The 21,168-nt window shown below is 49.0% G+C and overlaps 1 protein-coding gene and 1 long non-coding RNA gene across 2 annotated transcripts; both read left to right on the top strand.

Annotated features, from left to right (window-relative positions):
* The first annotated feature begins 11,557 nt into the window (after window positions 1–11,557).
* On the top strand, window positions 11,558–18,729 carry LOC148777756 (uncharacterized). The gene is made up of 3 exons (XR_016037744.1): window positions 11,558–11,728; window positions 17,108–17,266; window positions 18,605–18,729. It is a non-coding gene; the product is annotated as an uncharacterized LOC148777756 (long non-coding RNA).
* Window positions 18,725–20,731, top strand: CIMAP1B (ciliary microtubule associated protein 1B). Its single transcript, XM_088837603.1, has 5 exons — window positions 18,725–19,665; window positions 19,915–20,019; window positions 20,105–20,226; window positions 20,318–20,458; window positions 20,601–20,731. Exons 1-5 carry the CDS (start codon window positions 19,053–19,055, stop codon window positions 20,715–20,717), a joined length of 1,098 nt encoding a protein of 365 aa, XP_088693729.1. The 5' UTR covers window positions 18,725–19,052; the 3' UTR covers window positions 20,718–20,731.
* Window positions 20,732–21,168: the final 437 nt, after the last annotated feature.

Genomic DNA, 21,168 nt, shown 5'->3' with positions numbered 1-21,168 from the left:
CAGCTGCCTCTGGACCCTCTCGACCCTGAGATCAGAGATAGGACCATTGTCAAAAGGCATTTTTAAGCCATCGAGAGTAATTAGCAGACAAGGTAAGGAAGATCCGAAAGTTGTGTTTTCCTCTGTTGGCCTGGCTCATCGCAACCTTCCAGAGCCTCCTGGGCTCTCTGGGCCGTCTCGACTGCCAGAGGCCCCTCCCTGGAGCTTCCAGGCCCCCCTCCAGCCCCATCAGCCTGGTCTCTCCCGCCTCCTCTCGCCCCTCCCTCCTCTCCAGGACTCAGGCCCCGCCGCAGCACGTGGCCGCTCAGGGCACAAGTCTTGTCTCCTCCCTCTGTTCCTCTCTTCAGCCAAGGAGTAAATTTCAGGACAGGTGCCAGCTGGGACCAGACATGCAGAGAGCCTGGAGCTCCTGGGACAAAGTCAGGCGCCTTGTGACAAGGGCCTGTTCGTCGCTGGGGGCAGAGGACTCTCCCTTACGCAGGCGGTGGGAGGGCCAAGGCCTGTCCCTGGCGCCCCGCCTGGGCCCTGCTGAGCCTCGGGTGTCACACCCACCCGTGCTCTCCCGGCCCCACCCCACCCCGGGCGTATTAGGTGACAGTCAGAGGGAGCAAGGGGCCTTGCCTTAAGGTGGACCTCAGGCGGGGGGACTGTCTTCTGGGAGCCTCATTCTCTGTCCTGGCCCCAGGCTCTGTGTCTGTGTTGAGTTTGGGGTCCAACGACCTTGCGAGGGTGGAGATGATGCCACCGTCTGCAGCTCAGTACAGGCCAGACAGTACCCACCACGCCGCTCCAGCCAGCACCAGAGGAACGTGCCATCGTCTGAGCTCCAGGCTGCGGTCAGAGAGCAGACGTGTCCACCAGGGAGGCCAGAGGACAGCAGCTTCATGAGGTTCTGAGGCCTAGGATAGGTCCCAGAGGCACAGCTGACCGAGGAAGGGTCCAGGCCCCTCCCCTGGGGAAAGGAAACGCCTGACTTTTCAAAGCCCAGATCGAGGCAAGCCCTGCCCTGCGAGGAGAAACTCCCTGTGGGAAAGTGGCTGGAGACATGTCACCTTCCAAAGAGTGGAAGTATTGCCCTCTTATCTTTCCAGAGAGCAAAAATGTGGCACTGCTGGAAAGGTGACAGAACTTCAGAAGCACACGGGGTCACCCACAGAAATTGTGACGCGTGAGTAACTGTTCTGCTTGTGCCATCATGGCTTAAATAGCACAGATTCCCATCAAGGTAAACATGAAGATCAAGGAAACGGGCCCCGGGCAAGTCTGGCCTGTAGTGGCCTCCTTAGAGCTCTGTTCCTGATCGTCTCTGCAGCAGGACCCCTGACCTAGTCCCTCCAAGGAATAGAGGGACTTGGGCCTATGGACCCAGAGGCCCTGTTTCCTCAGAAATGACACAGAACAGGGGTGGAGGCGGTCATCTGCCTGCCAGCACACATGACCAGTGGACACTGAGGGGCTGGGAAGTGGGGAATACATCCACACGCCATGGAGCTGGTCTGTGGCAACGCCCAGGGGGATCCCCCACCACTGGGCCCCTGAGCCCGGACTGCGCTGTGTGGCACCCGGCACACAAGCACACGGTGCCTTTCTGAAGCGTGTGCTGGAGGAGAGCCTAGTGAGATGAAGACAGAACTCCACATGGAGAGCCAGCTACAAATGGGCGGCCGACATAAATAAGATGGTAGAGAGCAGCAAGCGCCACTAATGTAGGGTTTTTCTATTGGAATTTTTTAAAGTCAAGAAAGACCATTTAATCAGAAATTATGTAAACCAAAGAATGTTATAGTATATGCACGCGCGCATGCTAAGCCGTTAACTCATTTCTGACACTTTGTGACCCGATAGACCGTTGCCTGCCAGGCTCCTCTGTCCGTGGGATTCTCCAGGCAAGAACAGTGAAGTGGGCTACCATTCCCTTCTCCAGGGGATCTTCCTGACCCAGGGATAGAACCTCTGTTTCTTATGTCCCCTGAGTGGCAGGCAAGTTCTTTAAGACTAGTGCCACCTGGGAAGCCCATAATATCATATATGTTTATGTTAAGAGTATATATGTATAAATCAGAGAAGGCAATGGCAAGCCACTCCAGTACTCTTGCCTAGAAAATCTCATGGATGGAGGAACCTGGTAGGCTGCAGTCTGTGGGGTCGCTAAGGGTCAGACACGACTGAGCGACTTCACTTTCACTTTTCACTTTCACACACTGGAGGAAATGGCAACCCACTCCAGTGTTCTTGCCTGGAGAATCCCAGGGATGGGGGAGCCTTGTGGGCTTACGTCTATGGGGTCACACAGAGTTCGACACAACTGAAGTGACTTAGCAGCAGCAGCAGCATATATGTATAAATAAATCTAGAATGACATTTAAGGCTTAGAAAATATAAATCTCATACTTAACAGCCTTACCGAACAGGGTATACTTCTTAAGGAATCCATCTGAGTAGGGGAAATGTTTATGCAAAAAAATAAATAACACAATGTTACTTGTAATGGAAAAGCTTAGACACATAAGCATTCAACAATATGAGAATGATAAAGAGAACATGTGTTTCCACACAAAATTTTTTTTCCAGGTCTGAAAAAAAAAATGCCCTTAGTATTTGATAGGGATTGTAGTGAATCTGTAGATTGCCTTGGGTAGTATGGTCATTTTACCAATATTAATTCTTCTAATCAAGAACACATATGTTTCCATCTGTTTCTGTCAACTTTTAATTTCTTTCATCAACATCTAGTTTTCACAGTACAGGTCTTTTGTCTCCTTGAAAATGAAAGTGAAGTCGCTCAGTCATTTCCAACTTTTTGCGACCCCATGGACTGTACCTGCCAGGCTCCTCCATCCATGGGATTCTCCAGGCAAGAGTACTGGAGTGGGTTGCCATTTCCTTCTCCAGGGGATCTTCCAACCCAGGGATCAAACCCCAGTCTCCTGCATTGCAGGCAGACTCTTTACCATCTGAGCCACCAGGGGGCTACTCCCAGGTATTTTATCCTCTTTGATGCAGTGGTAAATGGGGTTGTTCCCCTAATTTCTCTTTCTGAGAGTTTGTTGTCAGTATATAGAAGTGCAACAAACTCTGGTCAGAATGGCCACCATCAAAGAGTCTGTAAGTAAGGCTTCCTTGAGAGTCCAGTGGTCAAGAATCTGCCTGCCAATGCAAGGTACATGGGTTCAATCCCTGGCCCAGGAAGATTCCACATGACACAGAGCAACTAAGCCTGTGTGCCACAACTACTGAGCCATGCCCCGCAGCAAGAGAAGCCTGAGCCCCGTGACAAAGGGCAGCCTCACACTAGAGAAAGCCCGCGCAGACCCAGAGCAGCCAGACATAGATAAACACATCTTTAAAAAAAAAGAGCCCGCAAGCGATAGACGCTGGAGAGGGTGAGGAGAAGAGAGAGCCCTCCTTCACTGTTGATGGGAATGTAGAGTCATGCAGCCACTATGGAGAAAAGTATGGAGGTACCTTAAAAAACTAAAAATAGAGCTACCGCATGATCCTGCAATCCCACCCCCGGGCATATATCTGAAGAAAACTCTAAATCAGAAATATACATGCACCCTGATGTTCATAGGGCTTCCCTGGTGGCTCAGATGGTAAAGAATCTGCCTGCAGTGCAGGAGGCCTGGGTTTGATCCCTGGGTCGGGAAGATCCCCTGGAGAAAAGAATGGCTACCCACTGCAGTATTCTTGCCTGGAGAATCCATAGAAAGAGGAGCCTGGTGGGCTACAGTCCATGGGGTCACAAAGAGTCAGATGTGACTAAGCAACTATCACTTCACTTCACTTCACTTCTGATGTTCGTGGCAGGCCCCCAGGTGGCTCAGTGATGAAGAATCCACTTGCCGATATAAGAGATGCAGCTTCATTTCCTGGGTCAGAGAGATCTCCTGGAGAAGGAAGTGGCGACCCATTCCAGCATTCTTGCCTGGCAAGTCCCTTAGACAGAGGAGCCTGGTGGGCTACAGTTTTGGGGGTCACAGAAGAGTCGGACGTGACTTAGTGACTAAACAGCACCACTACCCCTGGCAGCAGCATTTACGGTACCGTGACGCGGAAGCAGCCTCGACGCCCACCGACAGAGAGATGGATAGAAAGGTGTGGCGTGTATACGATGGGGCACTACCGAGCCATAACATGAGTAAAGCAATGTGACCTGCAGAAACACGGATGAACCGGAGGCGTTCCTTGCTGGTCTAGTACTGAGGAATTGGCGCTTTCATGCTATGGCCCTTGTCAAGGAACTGGAATCCCGAGAGCTGTGCAACGTAGCCAAACAAACGAAAAAATGGATGGACCTAGAGATGATCATACTAAATGAAAAACAAACCAGAGAAAGACAAACATCATGCGACATTGCTCAGATACGGGGTCTTTATTTTAAAATGATGCAAATGAACTTACAGATGAAACAGAAGTAGATGCTTCGACAGAGAAAGTCCCAGTTACCAAAGGGGAAGGAGGGGACCAGGAGTTAGGGCTAATCTACACACACCGCTAGACATAAAACAGACAAACAGCTGTACGCATTAACTAACTCAATTTCATTCCTTTTTATGACTAAGTAACATCCCGTGGTATGGAAGGGAGGCTCAGAGGGAGGGGATATATGTATACACACAGCTGAATTACAATGTTACACAGCAAAAAACTAACACAACGCAGTAAAGCAATTATATTCCAATTCAGAATCAACTAGATAAGAAGGACCTACTGTACAGCGCTGCAAGGAAATCAAACCAGTCCATCCTAAAGGAAATCAACCCTGAATATTCATTGGAAGGACTGATGCTAAAGCTGAAGCTCCAATATTTTGGCCACCTGATCCGAAGAGCTGACTCATTAGAAAAGACCATGATGTTAGGAAAGATTGAAGTCAGGAGAAGGGGATGACAGAGGATGAGATGGTTGGATGGCATCACCAACTCAATGTTCATGAGTTTTAGCAAGCTCCAGGAGCTGGTGATGGGCAGGGAGGCCTGGCGTGCTGCAGTCCACAGGGCGGCAAAGAGTCAGACACGACTGAGCAACTGAACAACTATAGCGTGCAAACTACACTCAGGATATTCTAATAGCCAATGAGGGAAAAGAATCTGAAACACACATGTGCGTATGTCGGCATAGCCAAATAACCCTGCTGGACACCTGAAGCTAACACAATATTGTAAGTCAGTAAACTTCAGTTCTTTTTCTCGGGAACGGTTTTGAACACACCTCCTGTACAATGTCAAGAACCTCCATCCATAGTTCTTCAGGCACTCTATCAGTTCTAATCCCTGAATCCACTTGTAACTTCCACTGTGTAATTGTAAGGGATTTGATCCAGCTCATACCTGAATGGTCTAGTGGTTTTCCCTACTTTCTTCAATTTAAGTCTGAATTTGGCAAAAAGGAGTTCATGATCTGAGCCACAGTCAGCTCGCTGTCTTGTTTTTGCTGACTGTACAGAGCTTCTCCAACTGCAGCTGCAAAGAATATAATCAATTTGATTTCGGTGTTGACCGTCTGGTGATGTCTATGTGTAGAGTCTTCTCTTGTGTTGTTGGAAGAGGATGTTTGCTATGACCAGTGCATTCTTTTGGCAAAACTCTGTTAGCCTTTGCCCTGCTTCATTCCGTGCTCCAAGCCCAAACTTGCCTGTTACTCCAGGTATCTCTTGACCTCCTACTTTTGCTTTCCTGTCCCCTATGATGGAAAGGACATTTTTTTTGGTGTTAGTTCTAGGTCTTGTAGGTCTTCATAGAACCGTTCTAGTAGGGAAAACCACTAGACCATTCAGGCATGATCTAAATAAGATCCCTTACAATTATACAGTGGAAGTGACAAATAGGTTCAGGGACTAAATCTGTAGACAGAGTGCCTGAAGAACTATGGACGGAGGTTCATGACATTGTACAGGAGGCAGTGATCAAGACCATCCCCGAGAAAAAGAAATGAAAAAAGGCAAAATGGTTGTCTGAGGAGGCCTTACAGCTAGCTGTGAAAAGAAGGGAAGCTAAAGGCAAAGGAGAAAAGGAAAGACATACTTATTTGAATGCAGAGTTTCAAAAAATAGCAAGGAGAGACAAGAAAGCCTTCCTAAGTGATCAATGCAAAGAAATAGAGGAAAATAATAGAATGGGAAAGACTAGAGATCTCTTCAAGAAGATTAGAGATACCCAGGGAACATTTCATGCAAAGATGGGCAAAAATAAAGGACAGAAACGGTGTGGACCTGACAGGAGCAGAAGATATTAAGAAGAGGTGGCAAGAATACACAGAAGAACGGTACAAAAAAGATCTTCAGGACCCGGATAATCATGATGGTGTGATCACTCACCTAGAGCCAGATACCTTGAGTGTGAAGTCAAGTGGGCCTTAGGAAGTATCACTACGAACAAAGCTAGTGGAGGTGAGTCCAACTGAGCTGTTTCAAACCCTGAAAGATGATGCTGTGAAAGTGCTGCATTCAATATGCCAGCAAATTTGGAAAACTCGTCAGAGAAAAAAAAACGACAACTCAGCAGTGGCCACAGGACTGGAAAACGTCAGTTGTCATTCCAATCCCAAAGGAAAAGGCAATGCCAAAGAATGCTCAAACTACCACACAATTGCCCTCATCTCACATGCCAGCAAAGTGATGCTCAAAATTATCCAAGCTAGGCTTCAACAGAATGTGAACTGAGAACTTCCAGATATTCGATTTGGATTTAGAAAAGGCAGAGGAACCAGAGATCAAAGTGCCAACATCTGTAGGATCATAGAAAAAGCAAGAGCGTTTCAGAAAAACATTTACTTCTTTATTGACTACGCCAAAGCCTTTGACTGTGTGGATCACAACAAACTGTGGAACATTCTTCAAGAGATGAGAATGCCAGACCACCTCACCTGCCTCCTGAGAAATCTGTATTCAGGTCAGGAAGCAACAGTTAGAACTGGACGTGGAACAATGGACTGGTTCCAAATTGGGAAAGGAGTACAACAAAGCTATATATTGTCACCCTGTTTATTTAACTTCTGTGCAGAGTACATCATGCGAAATGCCGGGCTAGATGAAACATAAGCTGAAATCAAGATTGCTGGGAGAAATATCAACAACCTCAGATATGCAGATGACATCACCCTTCTGGCAGAAAGTGAAGAGGAACTGAAGAGCCTCTTGATGAAAGTGAAAGAGGAGAGTGAAAAAGTTGGCCTAAAACTCAACATTCAGAAAACTAAGATCGTAGCATCTGGTCCCATCACTTCATGGCAAATAGATGAGGAAACAATGGAAACAGTGTCAGACTTTATTTTTCTGGGCTCCAAAATCACTGCAGATGGTGACTGCAGCCATGAAATTAAAAGACGCTTGCTCCTTGGAAGAACACCTATGACAAACCTAGACAGCACATTACTTTGCTGAAAATGTCCATCTAGTCAAAGCTATGGTTTTTCCAGTGGTCATGTATTGATGTGAGAGTTGGACCATAAAGAAATCTGAGCATTGAAGAATTGATGCTTTTGAACTGTGGTGTTGGAGAAGACTCTTGAGAGTCCCTTGGACTGCAAGGAGATCCAAACAGTCCATCCTAAAGGAGATCAGTTCTCAATATTCATTAGAAAGACTGATGCTAAAGTTGAAGTTCCAATACTTTGGCCACCTAATGTGAAGACTGACTCATTAGAAAAGATCCTGATTCTGGGAAAGATTGAAGGCAAGAGGAGAAGGGGACAACAGAGGATGAGGTGATTGGATGGCATCACCGACTTGAAGGACATGAGTTTGAGCAGGCTCTGGGGGTTGGTGATGGACAGGGAAGCCTGGCGTGCTACAGTCCATGGGGTCAAAATGAGGCAGACATGACTGAGCGACTGAACTGAACTAACTGACTTAAATTCACACACACACACACACACACACACAATGAAGTGCCACTCCACATGCACTGCTGCTAAAGCGCTTCAGTCCTGTCCAAGTCTTTGCGACCCTATGGACTGTAAACCACCAGGCTCCCCTGTCCATGGGATTCTCCAGGCAAGATTATTGGAGTGGGTTGTCATGCCCTCCTTCAGGGGATCTTCCTGACCCAGGGATTGAATCTGAGTCTTTTACATCTCCTGCATTGGCAGGCAGGTTCTTTACCACTATCGGCACCTGGGAAGCCTTCACATTTATTAGAACAGCTATACATTTAAAAGATAGAAGGACTTCCCTGGTGGTCCAGACATTAAGACTTTCATGCTTCCACTGCAGGAAGCACGGTTTACTCCCTAATCAGGGATCCCAAATGCCACATGGTGTGGCCAAAAAAAAATGATTATTTCCTCAAGGTAACCAGAAGGCAAAAGCCTATAGCTGATGTACAAAAGATAAGGAAAAAGTGCTATCCAAACATAGCACTAAGGAAACTTGTCAAACCATAACAGAACAGGACCAAAGGAGAAAGGGGCTTCCCTGGTGGTTCAGTGGATAAGAATCTGCCTGCCAGAAAAAGAGCAAAACAAAAAAGAATCCACCTGCCGATGCAGGGAGCACAGGTTCAATCCTGGGTCCTCGAAGATTCCACATCCATGGAACAACTGAGCCCCTGCACCACCTCTGCTGCAGCCTGCAGTCTCTAGGGCTGGTGAACCCCAGCCCCCGAGTCCGTGTGTTGCAACTACTGAAGCTCGTGCCTGGAGCCCGAGCTCCACGAAAGAGAAGCCTGCCCACCGCAGTTGGAGGAAGCCTGGGTGCAGTCACAAAGACCCCACACAATGAGATAAGTAAAAAAGAAGTAAAGTAAGTAAAAAAGAAAAGAACGAATGGAGAACTACAAAAGCAGCAAGTAAACAACTAACACAATTTCCAAAGCTTATGAAGCATACTGCTGCTGCCACTGCTAGTTGGCAACCCACTCCAGTGTTCTTGCCTGGAGAATCCCAGGGACGGGGGAGCCTGGTGGGCTGCCGTTTATGGGATCGCACAGAGTCGGACATGACTGAAGTGACTTAGCAGCAGCAGCAGCAGCATGAAGCTCAATAGAAAATACTATATTAATGCAAAGATGAAAGTTAGGCTCCTCCCTGTTAAATGATATATTGGTTTTGGAAAGTAAATTGTGGTCATTTCTATGGAACACAGTACACATTATTGAAATATATTGTGCTTTTAATGAAAAAAGAAGAGAAAATACCTGTGTTTCTGAGGATGTGTAAAATCTGGAATTCTCATATATTGCTGGTAGGAATGCAAAACTGTTCACCCACTGTGGGAAGCAGTTTTTCAGGCCTTCAAAGAGCTGAGCGTGAAGTTATCATATGATCCAGCAGCGTTACGTGAAAGAATGAGAGTCAGGTACTTAGACAAGTATACGTACATATAGTTTCACAGCAGCATCATTCAAAGTAGCCAAAAGGAAAAAGCAGTCCATATGTCCATCAATAGATGGGTAAACACAATCGTGATCTCATACATACACTAGCTCAGTCATCAAAGGAAGGAACTCCTGGTACAGGCTACAACATGAAGAAACCTCACAAAGGCTGTGCTCAGCGCGATAAGCCAGCTGCGAAAGACAGACGCAGCGTGGCTTCACTGCAGCGAGGCCCCAGAGTAGGACAGAGAGGGGACCAGAGGCTACTAAGGGGAGGGTTGCTGCTCAAAGGGGACAGAGCTCATCTTGGCGACGATGAGAGCTCATGTGCAGGTGGTGATGGTGTCCAGCATCATGAATGTACTTAATGCCACTGAGTTACCCCTTGTTGTTGTTCAGGTGCTGAGTCATGCCTGACTGTTGGCGACCCCATGGACTCAGCACGCGGTCTTCCCTGTCCTTCATTATCTCCCAGAGTCTGCTGAAACCCATATCCATTGAGTCGGTGATGCCATCCATCTCATCTTCTGCTGTCCCTCTTACAAATGGTTAAAATGATAAATATTAACACACCGTCCCCAAACTGTCGTTATTCTGCATCACAGGCCAGCTGTCGATGTTCTGAAGACACCGTGTAAGGTCCCACCAGAAAGGGTGACCGGGAGCACTCATCATATTATATATTTGTACATTCCTCAAGAAGGACTAGGCATGTCTAGTTTCTCCAAGAAACAAGAAATGAATCAAAGACTGTCCAGGCCCAGAAACAGCCCTCAGGAGTGTGCCTATTGAGAACCAAGGCTCCCCATGATGGTCCTGGCAGTAGAACAGCAGCATCAGCCAAGGCGTGATGTCCCTCAACAGAAGGGCACAGTCCAGACAGGTCGGTTCTCTGCTAAGCCTCCTGAAGAGAAAAGCAACATCTAGATTCATGACCAACATCTAGATTCATGACCAACAACTGAGGATTACCTTTAAGAATCAATAGGCTAGCTGTTAACATCAACAACCAATATTTCATAAATAAGTAAGAAAAAATATTTGAGAAAAAAAATAATTTTTTAAATTTAGAAGCATTGAGTTCAAAGCGGGGGAAAAGGAGGGTGCTTCCCATGACAACACTGATTAAAATGTTGAACGTAGAAGTCACTGTTGTTCACTTGCTCAGTCGTGTCCGACTCTCTGCAACCCCATGGACTGCAGCACGCCAGGCCTCCCTGTCCATCACCAACTCTTGGAGCTTGCTCAAACTCATGTCCACTGAGTTGGTGATGCCATCCAACCATCTTATCCTCTGTCATCCCCTTCTCCTCCAGACTTCAGTCCTTCCCAGCATCAGGGTCTTTTCCAATGAGTCAGCTCTTCGCATCAGGTGGCCAAAGTACTGGAGCTTCAGGGATGGAACCTGGGTCTCTTGCATTGCAGGCACAGTCTTAACCATCTGAGCCACCAGGGAAGCCCCTGTAGAAGTTATACCACAAGAATTTGGTTTAAAATCTGTGACAAATAAGAACAAAGACAATTGAAAAGAAGCTCAATTTCCTCCTTGCCAAATATTACAAAAAAATTCACTGATGATAAATCCTGACCGATTAGACAAACAGCGATGGTGGTTGGCAGGGTTGGGGGAGCAGAGCAGGTCCAGAGCGCCCTCCGGAGGTGGGTGTTTTGCATGGCAGCCTCCGAAACCTTAGGTTTAGAGAGGCACCTCTGAAATAGTGTTCAAATGCAACCTCAACTGCATAAAATATTTTTTTACTTTTAAAAAAATGTAGTTTACTTTTGACGGGAGGACAGTTGCTTTACAATATTGCGGTTTCTGCCATACATCGACATGAGCCCGCCGTGAGTCCACATACACTTCGTCCTCTGAAACCGCGGTGCCACCTCCTCTCCCAGCCGCCGTCGGGCTGTGCCGGAGCAGGGGCACCGGGCTCCAACGTCAGACTGCAGACTGCCGCACGCGGCACGCCGCTCTGCAGCCGTCCCGCCCCGTCCGCGGCACGCCGCTCTGCAGCCGTCCGTCCCGCACGCGGCACGCCGCTCTGCAGCCGTCCCGCCCCGTCCGCGGCACGCCGCTCTGCAGCCGTCCGTCCCGCACGCGGCACGCCGCTCTGCAGCCGTCCGTCCCGCACGCGGCACGCCGCTCTGCAGCCGTCCGTCCCGCACGCGGCACGCCGCTCTGCAGCCGTCCGTCCCGTCCGCGGCACGCCGCTCTGCAGCCGTCCCGCCCCGTCCGCGGCACGCCGCTCTGCAGCCGTCCGTCCCGTCCGCACTGTGGCCGCGAGTCCGCTCCTCGAGCCCGCGTTTCCTTTGCCGCCCTTCAGACAGGACCAGCAGCACCGCCCGTCTGGATGTCGTGTCTGCGCTCCTGTGTGATGCCTGCTCGCCTTTCTCACGCACTTCACTCTGTAAGCAGTCCTGCGCGGAACACTGGGGTACACGAGTCTTTTTCAATTACGGTCTCCTGAGGGTATATGCCGGAGAAGGCAATGGCAAGCCGCTCCAGTACTCTTGCCTGGAAAACCCCATGGATGGAGGAGCCTGGTCGGCTGCAGTCCGTGGGGTCGCTAAGGGTCGGACACGACTGAGCGACTTCACTTTCACTTTTCACTTTCACACATTGGAGAAGGAAATGGCAACCTACTCCAGTGTTCTTGCCTGGAGAATCCCAGGGACGGGGGAGCCTGGTGGGCTTCCGCCTATGGGGTCACACAGAGTCGGACACGACTGAAGCGACTTAGCAGCAGCAGCAGAGGGTATATGCCCAGTAGTGGGATTGCTGAGTCATATGATAGTTTTAGTCCTAGTTTTTTTTTAATTTAATTGGAAGCTAATTACTTTACAATATTGTGGTGGTTTTGCCATACATCGACATGAATCAGCCATGGGTGTACATGTGTACCCCATCCTGAAGGCCCTCCCACCTCCCTCCCCACCCCAGCCCTCTGGGTGGTCCCAGAGCACCAGCTTTGGGTGCCCTGCTTCCTGCATCGAATTTGCACTGGTCATCTATTTCACATATGGTAACACACATGTTTCAATGCTGTTCACTCATGTTGTCCCACCCTCGCCTTCTCCCACAGAGTCCAACAGTCTTTTCTTTACATCTGTGTCTCTTTTGCTGTCTCGTGTACAGAGTCATCGTTACCATCTTTCTAAATTCCGTATATATGCGTTAGTATGCTGTATTGGTGTTTTTGTTTCTGGCTTACTTCACTCTGTATAATAGGCTCCAGTTTCATCCACCTCACTAAAACTGATTCAAATGCGTTCTTTTTAATTGCTGAGTAATATTCCATTGTGTATATGTACGACAGCTTTCTTATCCATTCGTCTGCTGACAGACATCTAGGTTGCTTGCATGTCCTGGCTATTATAAACAGCGCTGCTATGAACATTGGGGTACACGTGTCTCTTTCAATTCTGGTTTCCTCGCTGTGTGTGCCCAGCAGTGGGATTGCTGGGTCATATGGCAGTTCTATTTCCAGTTTTTGAGGAATCTCCACACTGTTCTCTATAGTGGCTGTACTAGTCTGCATTCCCACCAACAGTGTAGCATTTATTGCTTGTAGATTTTTGGATAGCAGCCATTCTGACTGGCGTGAGAAGGTACCTCATTGTGGTTTTGATTTGCATTTCTCTGATTATGAGTGATGTTGAGCATCTTTTCATGTGTTTGTTAGCCATCTTTATGTCTTCTTTGGAGAAATGTCTGTTTAGTTCCTTGGCCCATTTTTTGATTGGGTCGTTTATTTCTCTGGAATTGAGCTGCAGGAGCTGCTTGTATATTTTTGAGATAAATCCTTTATCAGTTGCTTCATTTGCTATTATTTTCTCCCATTCTGAAGGCTGCCTTTTCATCTTGCTTATAGTTTCCTTTGCTGTGCAGAAGCTTTTAATTTTAATTAGGTCCCATTTGTTTATTTTTGTTTTTATTTCCATTACTTTGGGAGGTGGATCATAGATAGGATCTTGCTGTGATTTATGTCAGAGAGTGTTCTGCCTATGTTTTCCTATAAGAGTTTTATGTCAACTCTATAAAATTTTAAGTAGCTATTTAAGACTAGATTATATCCACTAATAACTCAAGGCTAGCTTATCTCTGTTAATATCCATTAATAATTACATCTGTAATTCATCTGTGACAGTCAACTGTGCCTAATGTCACTGGCTGGTATTGCCTGATAAATAGTGAAAATGGATTAATTAATCAAGAATGTGGAAAGCTCGGCAGCCTAACAGCAACTTTAAAAATATGGGACTTAAAAAAAAAAGGGGGGACTTCCCTGGTGGTCCAGTGGTTAAGACTCCCTGCTTCCACTGCAGGCGGTGTGCATTCGACCCCTGGTCAGAGAACTAAGTAAGATCCCACACGCTGCCTCGTGTGGCCAGAAAAACCCAAGTCCCACGTGGGATGTAAAACGGTGCCAGTCAGTACTCTGGAAGAGCTTGGCAGTTTCTTTAAAAACAAACCATCAATAAAACAAAAAGAACAGAACACACTCTAACACCATACACAAAAATAAACTCAAAATGGATTAAAAACTTAAATGTTAGGCCAGATATTATTAAATTTTTAGAAGAAAACATAGGGAGAACACTCTCTGACATATATCACCTCAAGGTCTTTTTTGATCCACCTCCTAGAATAATGAAAATTTTAAAAAGTGGGACCTAATTAAACATAAAAGCTTTTGCACACAAAGGAAACCATAAACAAAAAGAAAAGAAAACCCTCAGAATGGGAGAAAATATTTGCAAACAAAGCAACCAACAAGGGATTAATCTCCAAAATATGCAAATAACTCATGGAGCTCAATATTTAAAAAAGAAAAACAACAGTCCACAATCAAAACTGGGCAAAGTATCTAAATAGACATTTCTCCAAAGAAGACACACAGCTGGTTACAAAGCACTTGAAAAGAGGCTCAGTATCACTAATTATTAGAAAAATGCAAATCAAAACTACAATGAGGCGTCGCCTCACACTGGTGGAATGGCCATCATCAAACAAGTCTTCAGACAGTAAACGCTGGGTCTCCCTCTATGGTGGGAATGCACGCTTACACAGCCACTGTGAGAGCAGTGCGGAGGCTCACTTACAGCCTGCAAACTGCTGCCGTGTGGACCCGCAATCCCACTCCGAGGCACACATCCAGAGCACTTCAATCGAAAAGGCAGAGGCACCCCAGTGCTCACTGCAGCCAGGACAGGAAGCAACCCAAGAACCTATCGACAGGAATGGGTAAGGAAGATATGGTACATAGACATCAATGCGATAGAACATCACCTGCCATTAGAAAGAAGAAAGTAATGCCATTTGCGGCAACACGGAAAGACCTGGAGGTTCTCATGCTGAGTGAAGTAAGTCAGGCAGGGAAAGACAGATATCCATGATGTCACTTACATGTGGAGTCTTTAAAAAGGTCACCTGTGAACTCGCCTACAAAGCCAAAAGTTGCTGCACCTATGTAGAAAATAAGCTTTTGGTTACTGGGTAGGGGTGAGGCGGGAGGAACAGACTGAAAGACTGGGGTTGTCACGTGTGTGCTGAGCCACTCAGTCGTGTTCGACTCTGCGGCCCCATGGACTGCAGCCCCCTCAGGCTCCTCTGGCCATGGGACTCTCCAGGCCAGAACACTGGAGTGGGTTGCCATGCCCTCCTCCAGGGGATCTTCCCGACCCAGGGATGGTGCCTGAGTCTCTCATATCTCCTGCATTGGCAGGTGGGTTCTTTACCACTCGAGCCACCTGGGAAGTGATGAACAATACTATATATATAAAATAGATAAAGAATAAGAACCCACTATATAGCACAGGGAGCTCTGCTCAGTACTCTGCAAAGGCCTATATGGGAAAGGATCTTTCCCATGCAGGATGGATAGAGGATGGATGCCTGTGTTTGTGTAATGGGCTCACTTTGCTGCCCACCTGAAACTAACACAACGTTGTACATTACACCCCAAGAAGACTGTTCAAAAACAAAGAAGACAACAGACTGCCTGGGAGAAAATATGTGCCAGTGATAGAACCAGGGGAGTGAACGTCGCGCCGTCGTGTCCGACTCTGTGTGAGCCCGGCCTGTGCAGGCCATGGAGTTCTCCAGGCCAGATTGCTGGAGGGCAGCCTTCCCTTCTCCAGGCTCCTTCCCAACCCAAGGACTGAACCTGGGTCTCCTGCATTGCAGGCAGAATCTTTACCATCTGAGCCACAAGGGAAGTCCATATAACCAATAAGGAATTCATATCCAAAATATATGAACAGCTTGTACAATATCAAAACAATTCTTAAATGGGCAGGAAGGTATTGAATCACTATGCTGTACACCTGAAGCTAATGTAATATTGTAAATCAACTATACTTCAGGTTTTTAAAAAAGAAAAAATAAGGGAAAATATGCAAAAGACCTGAAGAAACATTTTTCAAAAAAAGATATACAGATGGCCAACAGGAACCTGAAAAGACACTCAACATCATACATCATCAGGGAAATGCAAATCAGACCCACACTATTACCTCGCATCTGTCAGAGTGACTTATCAAAAAGACCAGAAATGACAAGAGTTGGCGAGAGTGCGGGGAACAGGGGGCGCTCGTGCACTGCTGGTGGAGGGTGAGCCACGCGGCCAGTATGGAGAACAGTGCAATTCCCCAAGAAATTCAAAATAGAATGTATGATGCAGAAGTCACACTTGCGAGGACCTTTCCGAAGGAAACAAAATAACTGATTTAAAAAAATTTAAACGGAAGTATTGGAAACTCTGTGCAGGCCACACTTGGGTCTTCTTGTCTTTTTTATTTGAGAGCTTAAGTGTTTTCGTCAGCAGTCCCATTTCATCAGCCTCAAGAAACTGGCCTTCCTCAGCTTCTCAAGAATATTAAACAGCAACCCTGCAGCTTTTTAAAACAGAAACCTCACAGCTACTCTTGGTTTTCTATCTCACTGATCGCTGGATTTTTGTTTAGGTTGACAGTTTATTAAATACACTGTATTTGTACCTTATTCTGTAATTTTTTAAATCATTAATCATTCACACATGGACTTAGAAAAATGTACTTTATAGAAAACCATTTGTAAAACTAAAATAAAAATTAAAAAGCACATTTTGCCCTTGTTACATAAGCTGCTCAAAATGTTAGAAATTACTTTATTTAAGGTGATCATGAAACATAAGATGGCTTGATTTCATTAAGTCTGACAGCAGACCATGACTTCAGGAGCATTAATGTTGAAATATGGGTGCAAAAATACCTATTAACTACATTGTTTCATAGTGTTTGAGAAACAGGACAAAAGGAAGCACTGTTTTCCTTCACAGGCAGACGCTCCTGTAAGACCATTTTCTATACACGTTCTATCCCACTCATAGAATTATTGTGCAAACTGATGAGGCAAAAAAATTCGTTAAAATTTTTTTTAAGAAACCTAGATCCTATTTACAAAACATGCAAAAGGAGAACTTTAAGTAGGTATTATGGCAGAACTGGTTAAAAGTAAATACAGTCAAATGACAGAACACACCTTTACTTCTGCAAATATAAGTTGTTCTCCCCTCCTTTCTGAGAGAAATATATCTTCAAGGTGTGGGCTGTAAACCAACATAAATGCAAAGACAAAAACAAAGACGTTCACAAATTCTCTAATTTCCAGCTCTTGAGACTATTTTTTGAGAGTTGAGGTCACCTTGAGCAGCAAAACCAGAGCCAGCTGTTGAGAAGTCAGAATACCTCAGTGACTGGATACACAGCCATTTCTCTCTTATCAGGCCTTTGTTCTCCTCTTCCAGACGCTGGAGATCTGTCTAGTTTACCTGTCACCCTAATGAAGCTGCGTCTACAAGTCATGTCATCCAAAGTTCCTCCAGTTGTATCTGTATCTGAAATGCCACACCTGACCTTGTCAAGATGAGGATCAGAAGTGGCAGCAGACCCACCACGCAACACAGGTGTGGAGTCAGTTCTGAACAGCTGTCAATTTTGGCCAACAGCATTTTCTTTCTTTAGCTTCCCGGTGGTGCTAGTGGTAAAGAACCTGCCTGCCAATGCGGGAGATGTTTAAGAGATGTGGGTTCGATCCCTGGGTCATAAAGATCTCTTGGAGAAGGGCATGGCAACTCACTCCAGTCTTGCCTGGAGAATCCCATGGACAGAGGAGCCTGGTGGGCTACAGTCCATGGGGTCACAAAGAGTCAGACACGACTGAAGTTACTTATCACGCACACATCACATTTTCTCTCATAAAGCGATCTCTTTTTAGCTTACTAACTGCACAGATTTCTGATGGTTTGGAGGAGGTCTTTCTAAATTCAGAAAATATAGCTGTCTTTCACTTAGCATAAGCACAGGAGGTGGTGTTTTTAGTGCCAGAGGCGTAAAGGGAGCTGACTGTCTCAGGCGATGATCTGTTAGTGTGCGGGAACGTCTTCCTGCCACTGCAGCTCCCTCTGGAACCGCACGATCACGGCAGCATTTGAACCTCTTTGGAACCCTTGTTCCTGGTCAGGGTCCGCATGTGGTGGCGCTCCCTGTCATTTTCCCGGGACCCTCTCTCATTGGCCAACACGCTTAACTAATTTCAGCCATCTTGGCAGCGGGAGAAGGGCAGACTGCCCCTCTCGCTGAATGTGCACCGACTGCCGCGTGCGTCCTGGCGTCATCTGCCCCTCTGCTTCCTATTGAAACCTTCAATGTGCTTCAGCATGCACGTGCTGGACTTCCAGCCACTTTCAGCCCCCTGGGCCCCTTGGAGGGTCTGCGGCAAGGGCCTCGGCCCTCCTGCTCCCTCCGCACTCCTGGCTGCTAGCTTTCAAAGATAACTTGTTAATTTCTAAATATGTAACCATTTTTAAAAACATTTTATACTGTTTGCTTAGAATTGTTTTCAGTTGTGATCAAATCATGTGTCCTATTATATCTATTTATTCAACTTGTATGGACTTTTTTTTAAAATTGAAGTATAGTTGATTTACAATGTTGTGCCAATCTCTGCTTCATAGCAAAGTGACTCGATTACACACATATATTCCTTTTTTTTTTTTTTACATTCTTTTCCATTATGGTTTAACACAGGATATTGAATATGGCTCCGTGGATTATCTAGAAGGACCTTGTGTTCATCCATCCTATATGTAATACTTTATATCTACTAACTGTATGGACTTTTTTGTGGCCCAGTACGATTGCTTTTGCATTTCACGCGTTTAAATAGAGGCAAAGTCCTCTTTACACATAGCAATTAAATTGAGCTTGATTTCTTTATTTTCGCACGTGTTTTTTGTCGGCAGACTTATTTCCGGAAAGGGAGTACTGAAGCCTGGGGAACGGTTGTGGACCGAGTTCTGATCCCTGGCCCAGCCTGCAGGACGCCTGCCGCTGCCATGGACTCCAAGGAGGAGAGGCTGGGGGCGGGGCCAGGTGGGGGCGGTCAATCCGGTTGCCAGGAGGCGCGACCCGGACACAATGGGGTCTGGGAGATGGGCCCTGCAGCGGTGGGGTTACAGACACCCCACCTTGCCTTCCCAGCCAAGAGGCACAGGAACAGGTCAGTGCATCCACTTCGGGGCCCCCTTGGGTAGCAGGTCCCCCCTCTCTCCCCCTCATCCTCCCTCAATGTTCCTAAAATATCTCAGTTCTCCAGAACCCCTGGGAATTCCACTCCCGCAGTGCTGCGTCCAAAGTTGGCGCGCGCACATACACCCCTACTAAACTCATTTTGGGACTGGCGGACGGGAGATGGCCTCGAAGCTGTCCTTGCCCCGCGCCACCCTGGAGCCAGGAAAGCTGACATTTGTTTCTCTGGTGTCTGGGATACGCGCGGGCCCCGCCCCGGAGTCGAGCCCTTCTGGAGGGAACCGGGAGTGCGTCCCCGGAGTCGGGGCGGAGGTACCGGGGCCGCCACCTTTTGTCCGCAGGTGTTGCCGGCCGCTAGCGCTCCCACCGCGCCATGGGCTCGGACGTCTGGGTCGGCCCGTGGCGGCCGCACCGGCCCCGCGGCCCCATCGGAGCCCTCTACAGCGGTCCGGGGCCCAAGTACAAGCTACCACCCAGCACCGGTACCAGCGGCGGGCCGGGGGCAGGGGGCAGGCGGGGGCTGCCCGGCAGGGGAGCGGGAGGCGCCTGGTGATGCTGGGGCGCCCCGCAGGCTACATCCTGCACGACCCGTCGCGGCCCCGCGCCCCGGCCTTCACCTTCGGCGCGCGCCTCCCGGCACAGCAGACACCGTGCGGCCCCGGGCCAGGCCACCTGGTGCCGGCTCGCATGACCGTGCGCGGCCTCGACAGCGCCCCCGCGTACTCCATCTTCGGCCGCCCACGGCACACGGCGCCCTTCCTCACTCCCGGACCGGGTCAGGAGCTTGGGGTCCTGGTCTCCCGAATGCCTATCCGCCTCCCCTCGGGAACCGCCCCCCACTGCCCCGAGTCCCCCTTGGGTAGCCTAACATTACAAATTCAGCCCCCTCCCCCACTTCTGGACCTCAAAACAGCTCCAAGCCTCACCGGGCTTTGACAAATCGGGGCTCGGATTCCCCCTAATCCCTGGACTCCGGCGCGGGTCCCCAACCCAGTTCTGGCCCACGCCCCGGTCCACCCCGCAGGCAGGTACTTCCCGGAACGAGCCGGGAACGCGGCGTACCCCAGCGCGCCTCGGCACACCATCGCTCCCCGAAACTGGGGCCTCCGCCTGGAGTCGCAAACCCCAGGTGAGCCCAAGAAGGCCCACTCTGCACGGGCAGCGGCGGGGACACCGGCTAGTCCGCAAAGACCCACCCTCGCTGGCCCCCGCAGGCCCCGGGACCTACACTATGCCCTCGCTCCTGGGCCCGCGCGTAGTCGGCAAAGTCTCGGCGCCGACTTACTCCATCTACGGCCGCAGCGCGGTGGGCAGCTTCTGCGAGGACCTCAGCAAGGTATGGAGGGGGGCGCTGCCCATGCGGCGTGGTGAGGGGTAGGCGGGCCGGAAGCTGGTCACAGCGCCTCTCCTGCCCCCATCCCATGCAGACACCCGGGCCCTGCGCCTACCACGCGGTGAACCCTGGGGTCTACAAGCCCCGGGCCCCCCAGTTCTCGATGCTGGCACGGACTTCGTTCCCCCAAGGCAACACCCTGAATCCCGGCCCTGCAGCCTACAACGTGGACCAGGTGGTCTGCAGTTTCAGGGTCAAGGGTCGGAGGCGGGTAAAGGGGTCTGGGTCGGGATCGAGGGTCAGAGGAGCGAGCTTGGGGGCCGGGAGCCCAAGGCCTGCAGACAGCACTAGGCCAGCAACGTCTCCTGGGTCCGCAGCACCGGAAGCCTCGCGGCTGGACCTTCGGGATACGGCACTCGGACTACCTGGCCCCAGTGATGACCGAGGCGAACGATGACCCGCTGGGCGGGCGCTGCCCCACAGATGTTTCTTAAAACCTCTGGAGCCAGCAGCGTGTCGGCCTCTCTGTGCTCGCGGCGGCGGGCGAGCGGAGTCCAGGCTCCCGCAGGCTCTCGCGATTGGTCAGAAGTGAGTCAGTCATCCCGCCTCCCCGAGGCGGCGATTGGCCCAGAGTCCCGCATGTCGGGGGCCCCGCCCCCCTCCGAGGCGGCGATTGGCCCAAAGCCCCGCATGTCGGGGGCCCTGCCCCTCCGCGGCTCAGGCTTGGCCATCAGTCCCACTGCTCTCACCTGCCGCAAGATCAGGCAGAACCGACTGGGATCCAAAAAGAACAGGCGAAGGCCACCGAACAGGACAGGGGTCCTGCCCGGGGTCAGGTTGTGAGGCCGAGACCAGGGGTCCAGCTGAAGAGGGAACGGAAAATAAATCGTCCTGGTTCCTACTGCTGGGGTCAAGCCTGGGAGATGAAGAGGCGTACCCAACTCG

Source organism: Moschus berezovskii, chromosome 6, assembly GCF_049115385.1.
Source record: "Moschus berezovskii isolate FMDL1 chromosome 6, NW_MosBer_1.0, whole genome shotgun sequence".
NCBI classification, from domain to species: domain Eukaryota; kingdom Metazoa; phylum Chordata; class Mammalia; order Artiodactyla; family Moschidae; genus Moschus; species Moschus berezovskii.
Note: the sequence above shows the minus strand (reverse complement) of the source record. Positions and strands in the feature narration are given on the sequence as shown.

Bases quoted from the DNA above. Each gene is read 5' to 3' on its own strand.
- CIMAP1B (XM_088837603.1), top strand. From the start codon at position 19,053: ATGGCCTCGAAGCTGTCCTTGCCCCGCGCCACCCTGGAGCCAGGAAAG. The intron at 20,227-20,317 runs GTATGGAGGGGG...CATCCCATGCAG, and splicing joins TCTGCGAGGACCTCAGCAAG to ACACCCGGGCCCTGCGCCTA. The intron at 20,459-20,600 runs GTGGTCTGCAGT...CTGGGTCCGCAG, and splicing joins CAGCCTACAACGTGGACCAG to CACCGGAAGCCTCGCGGCTG.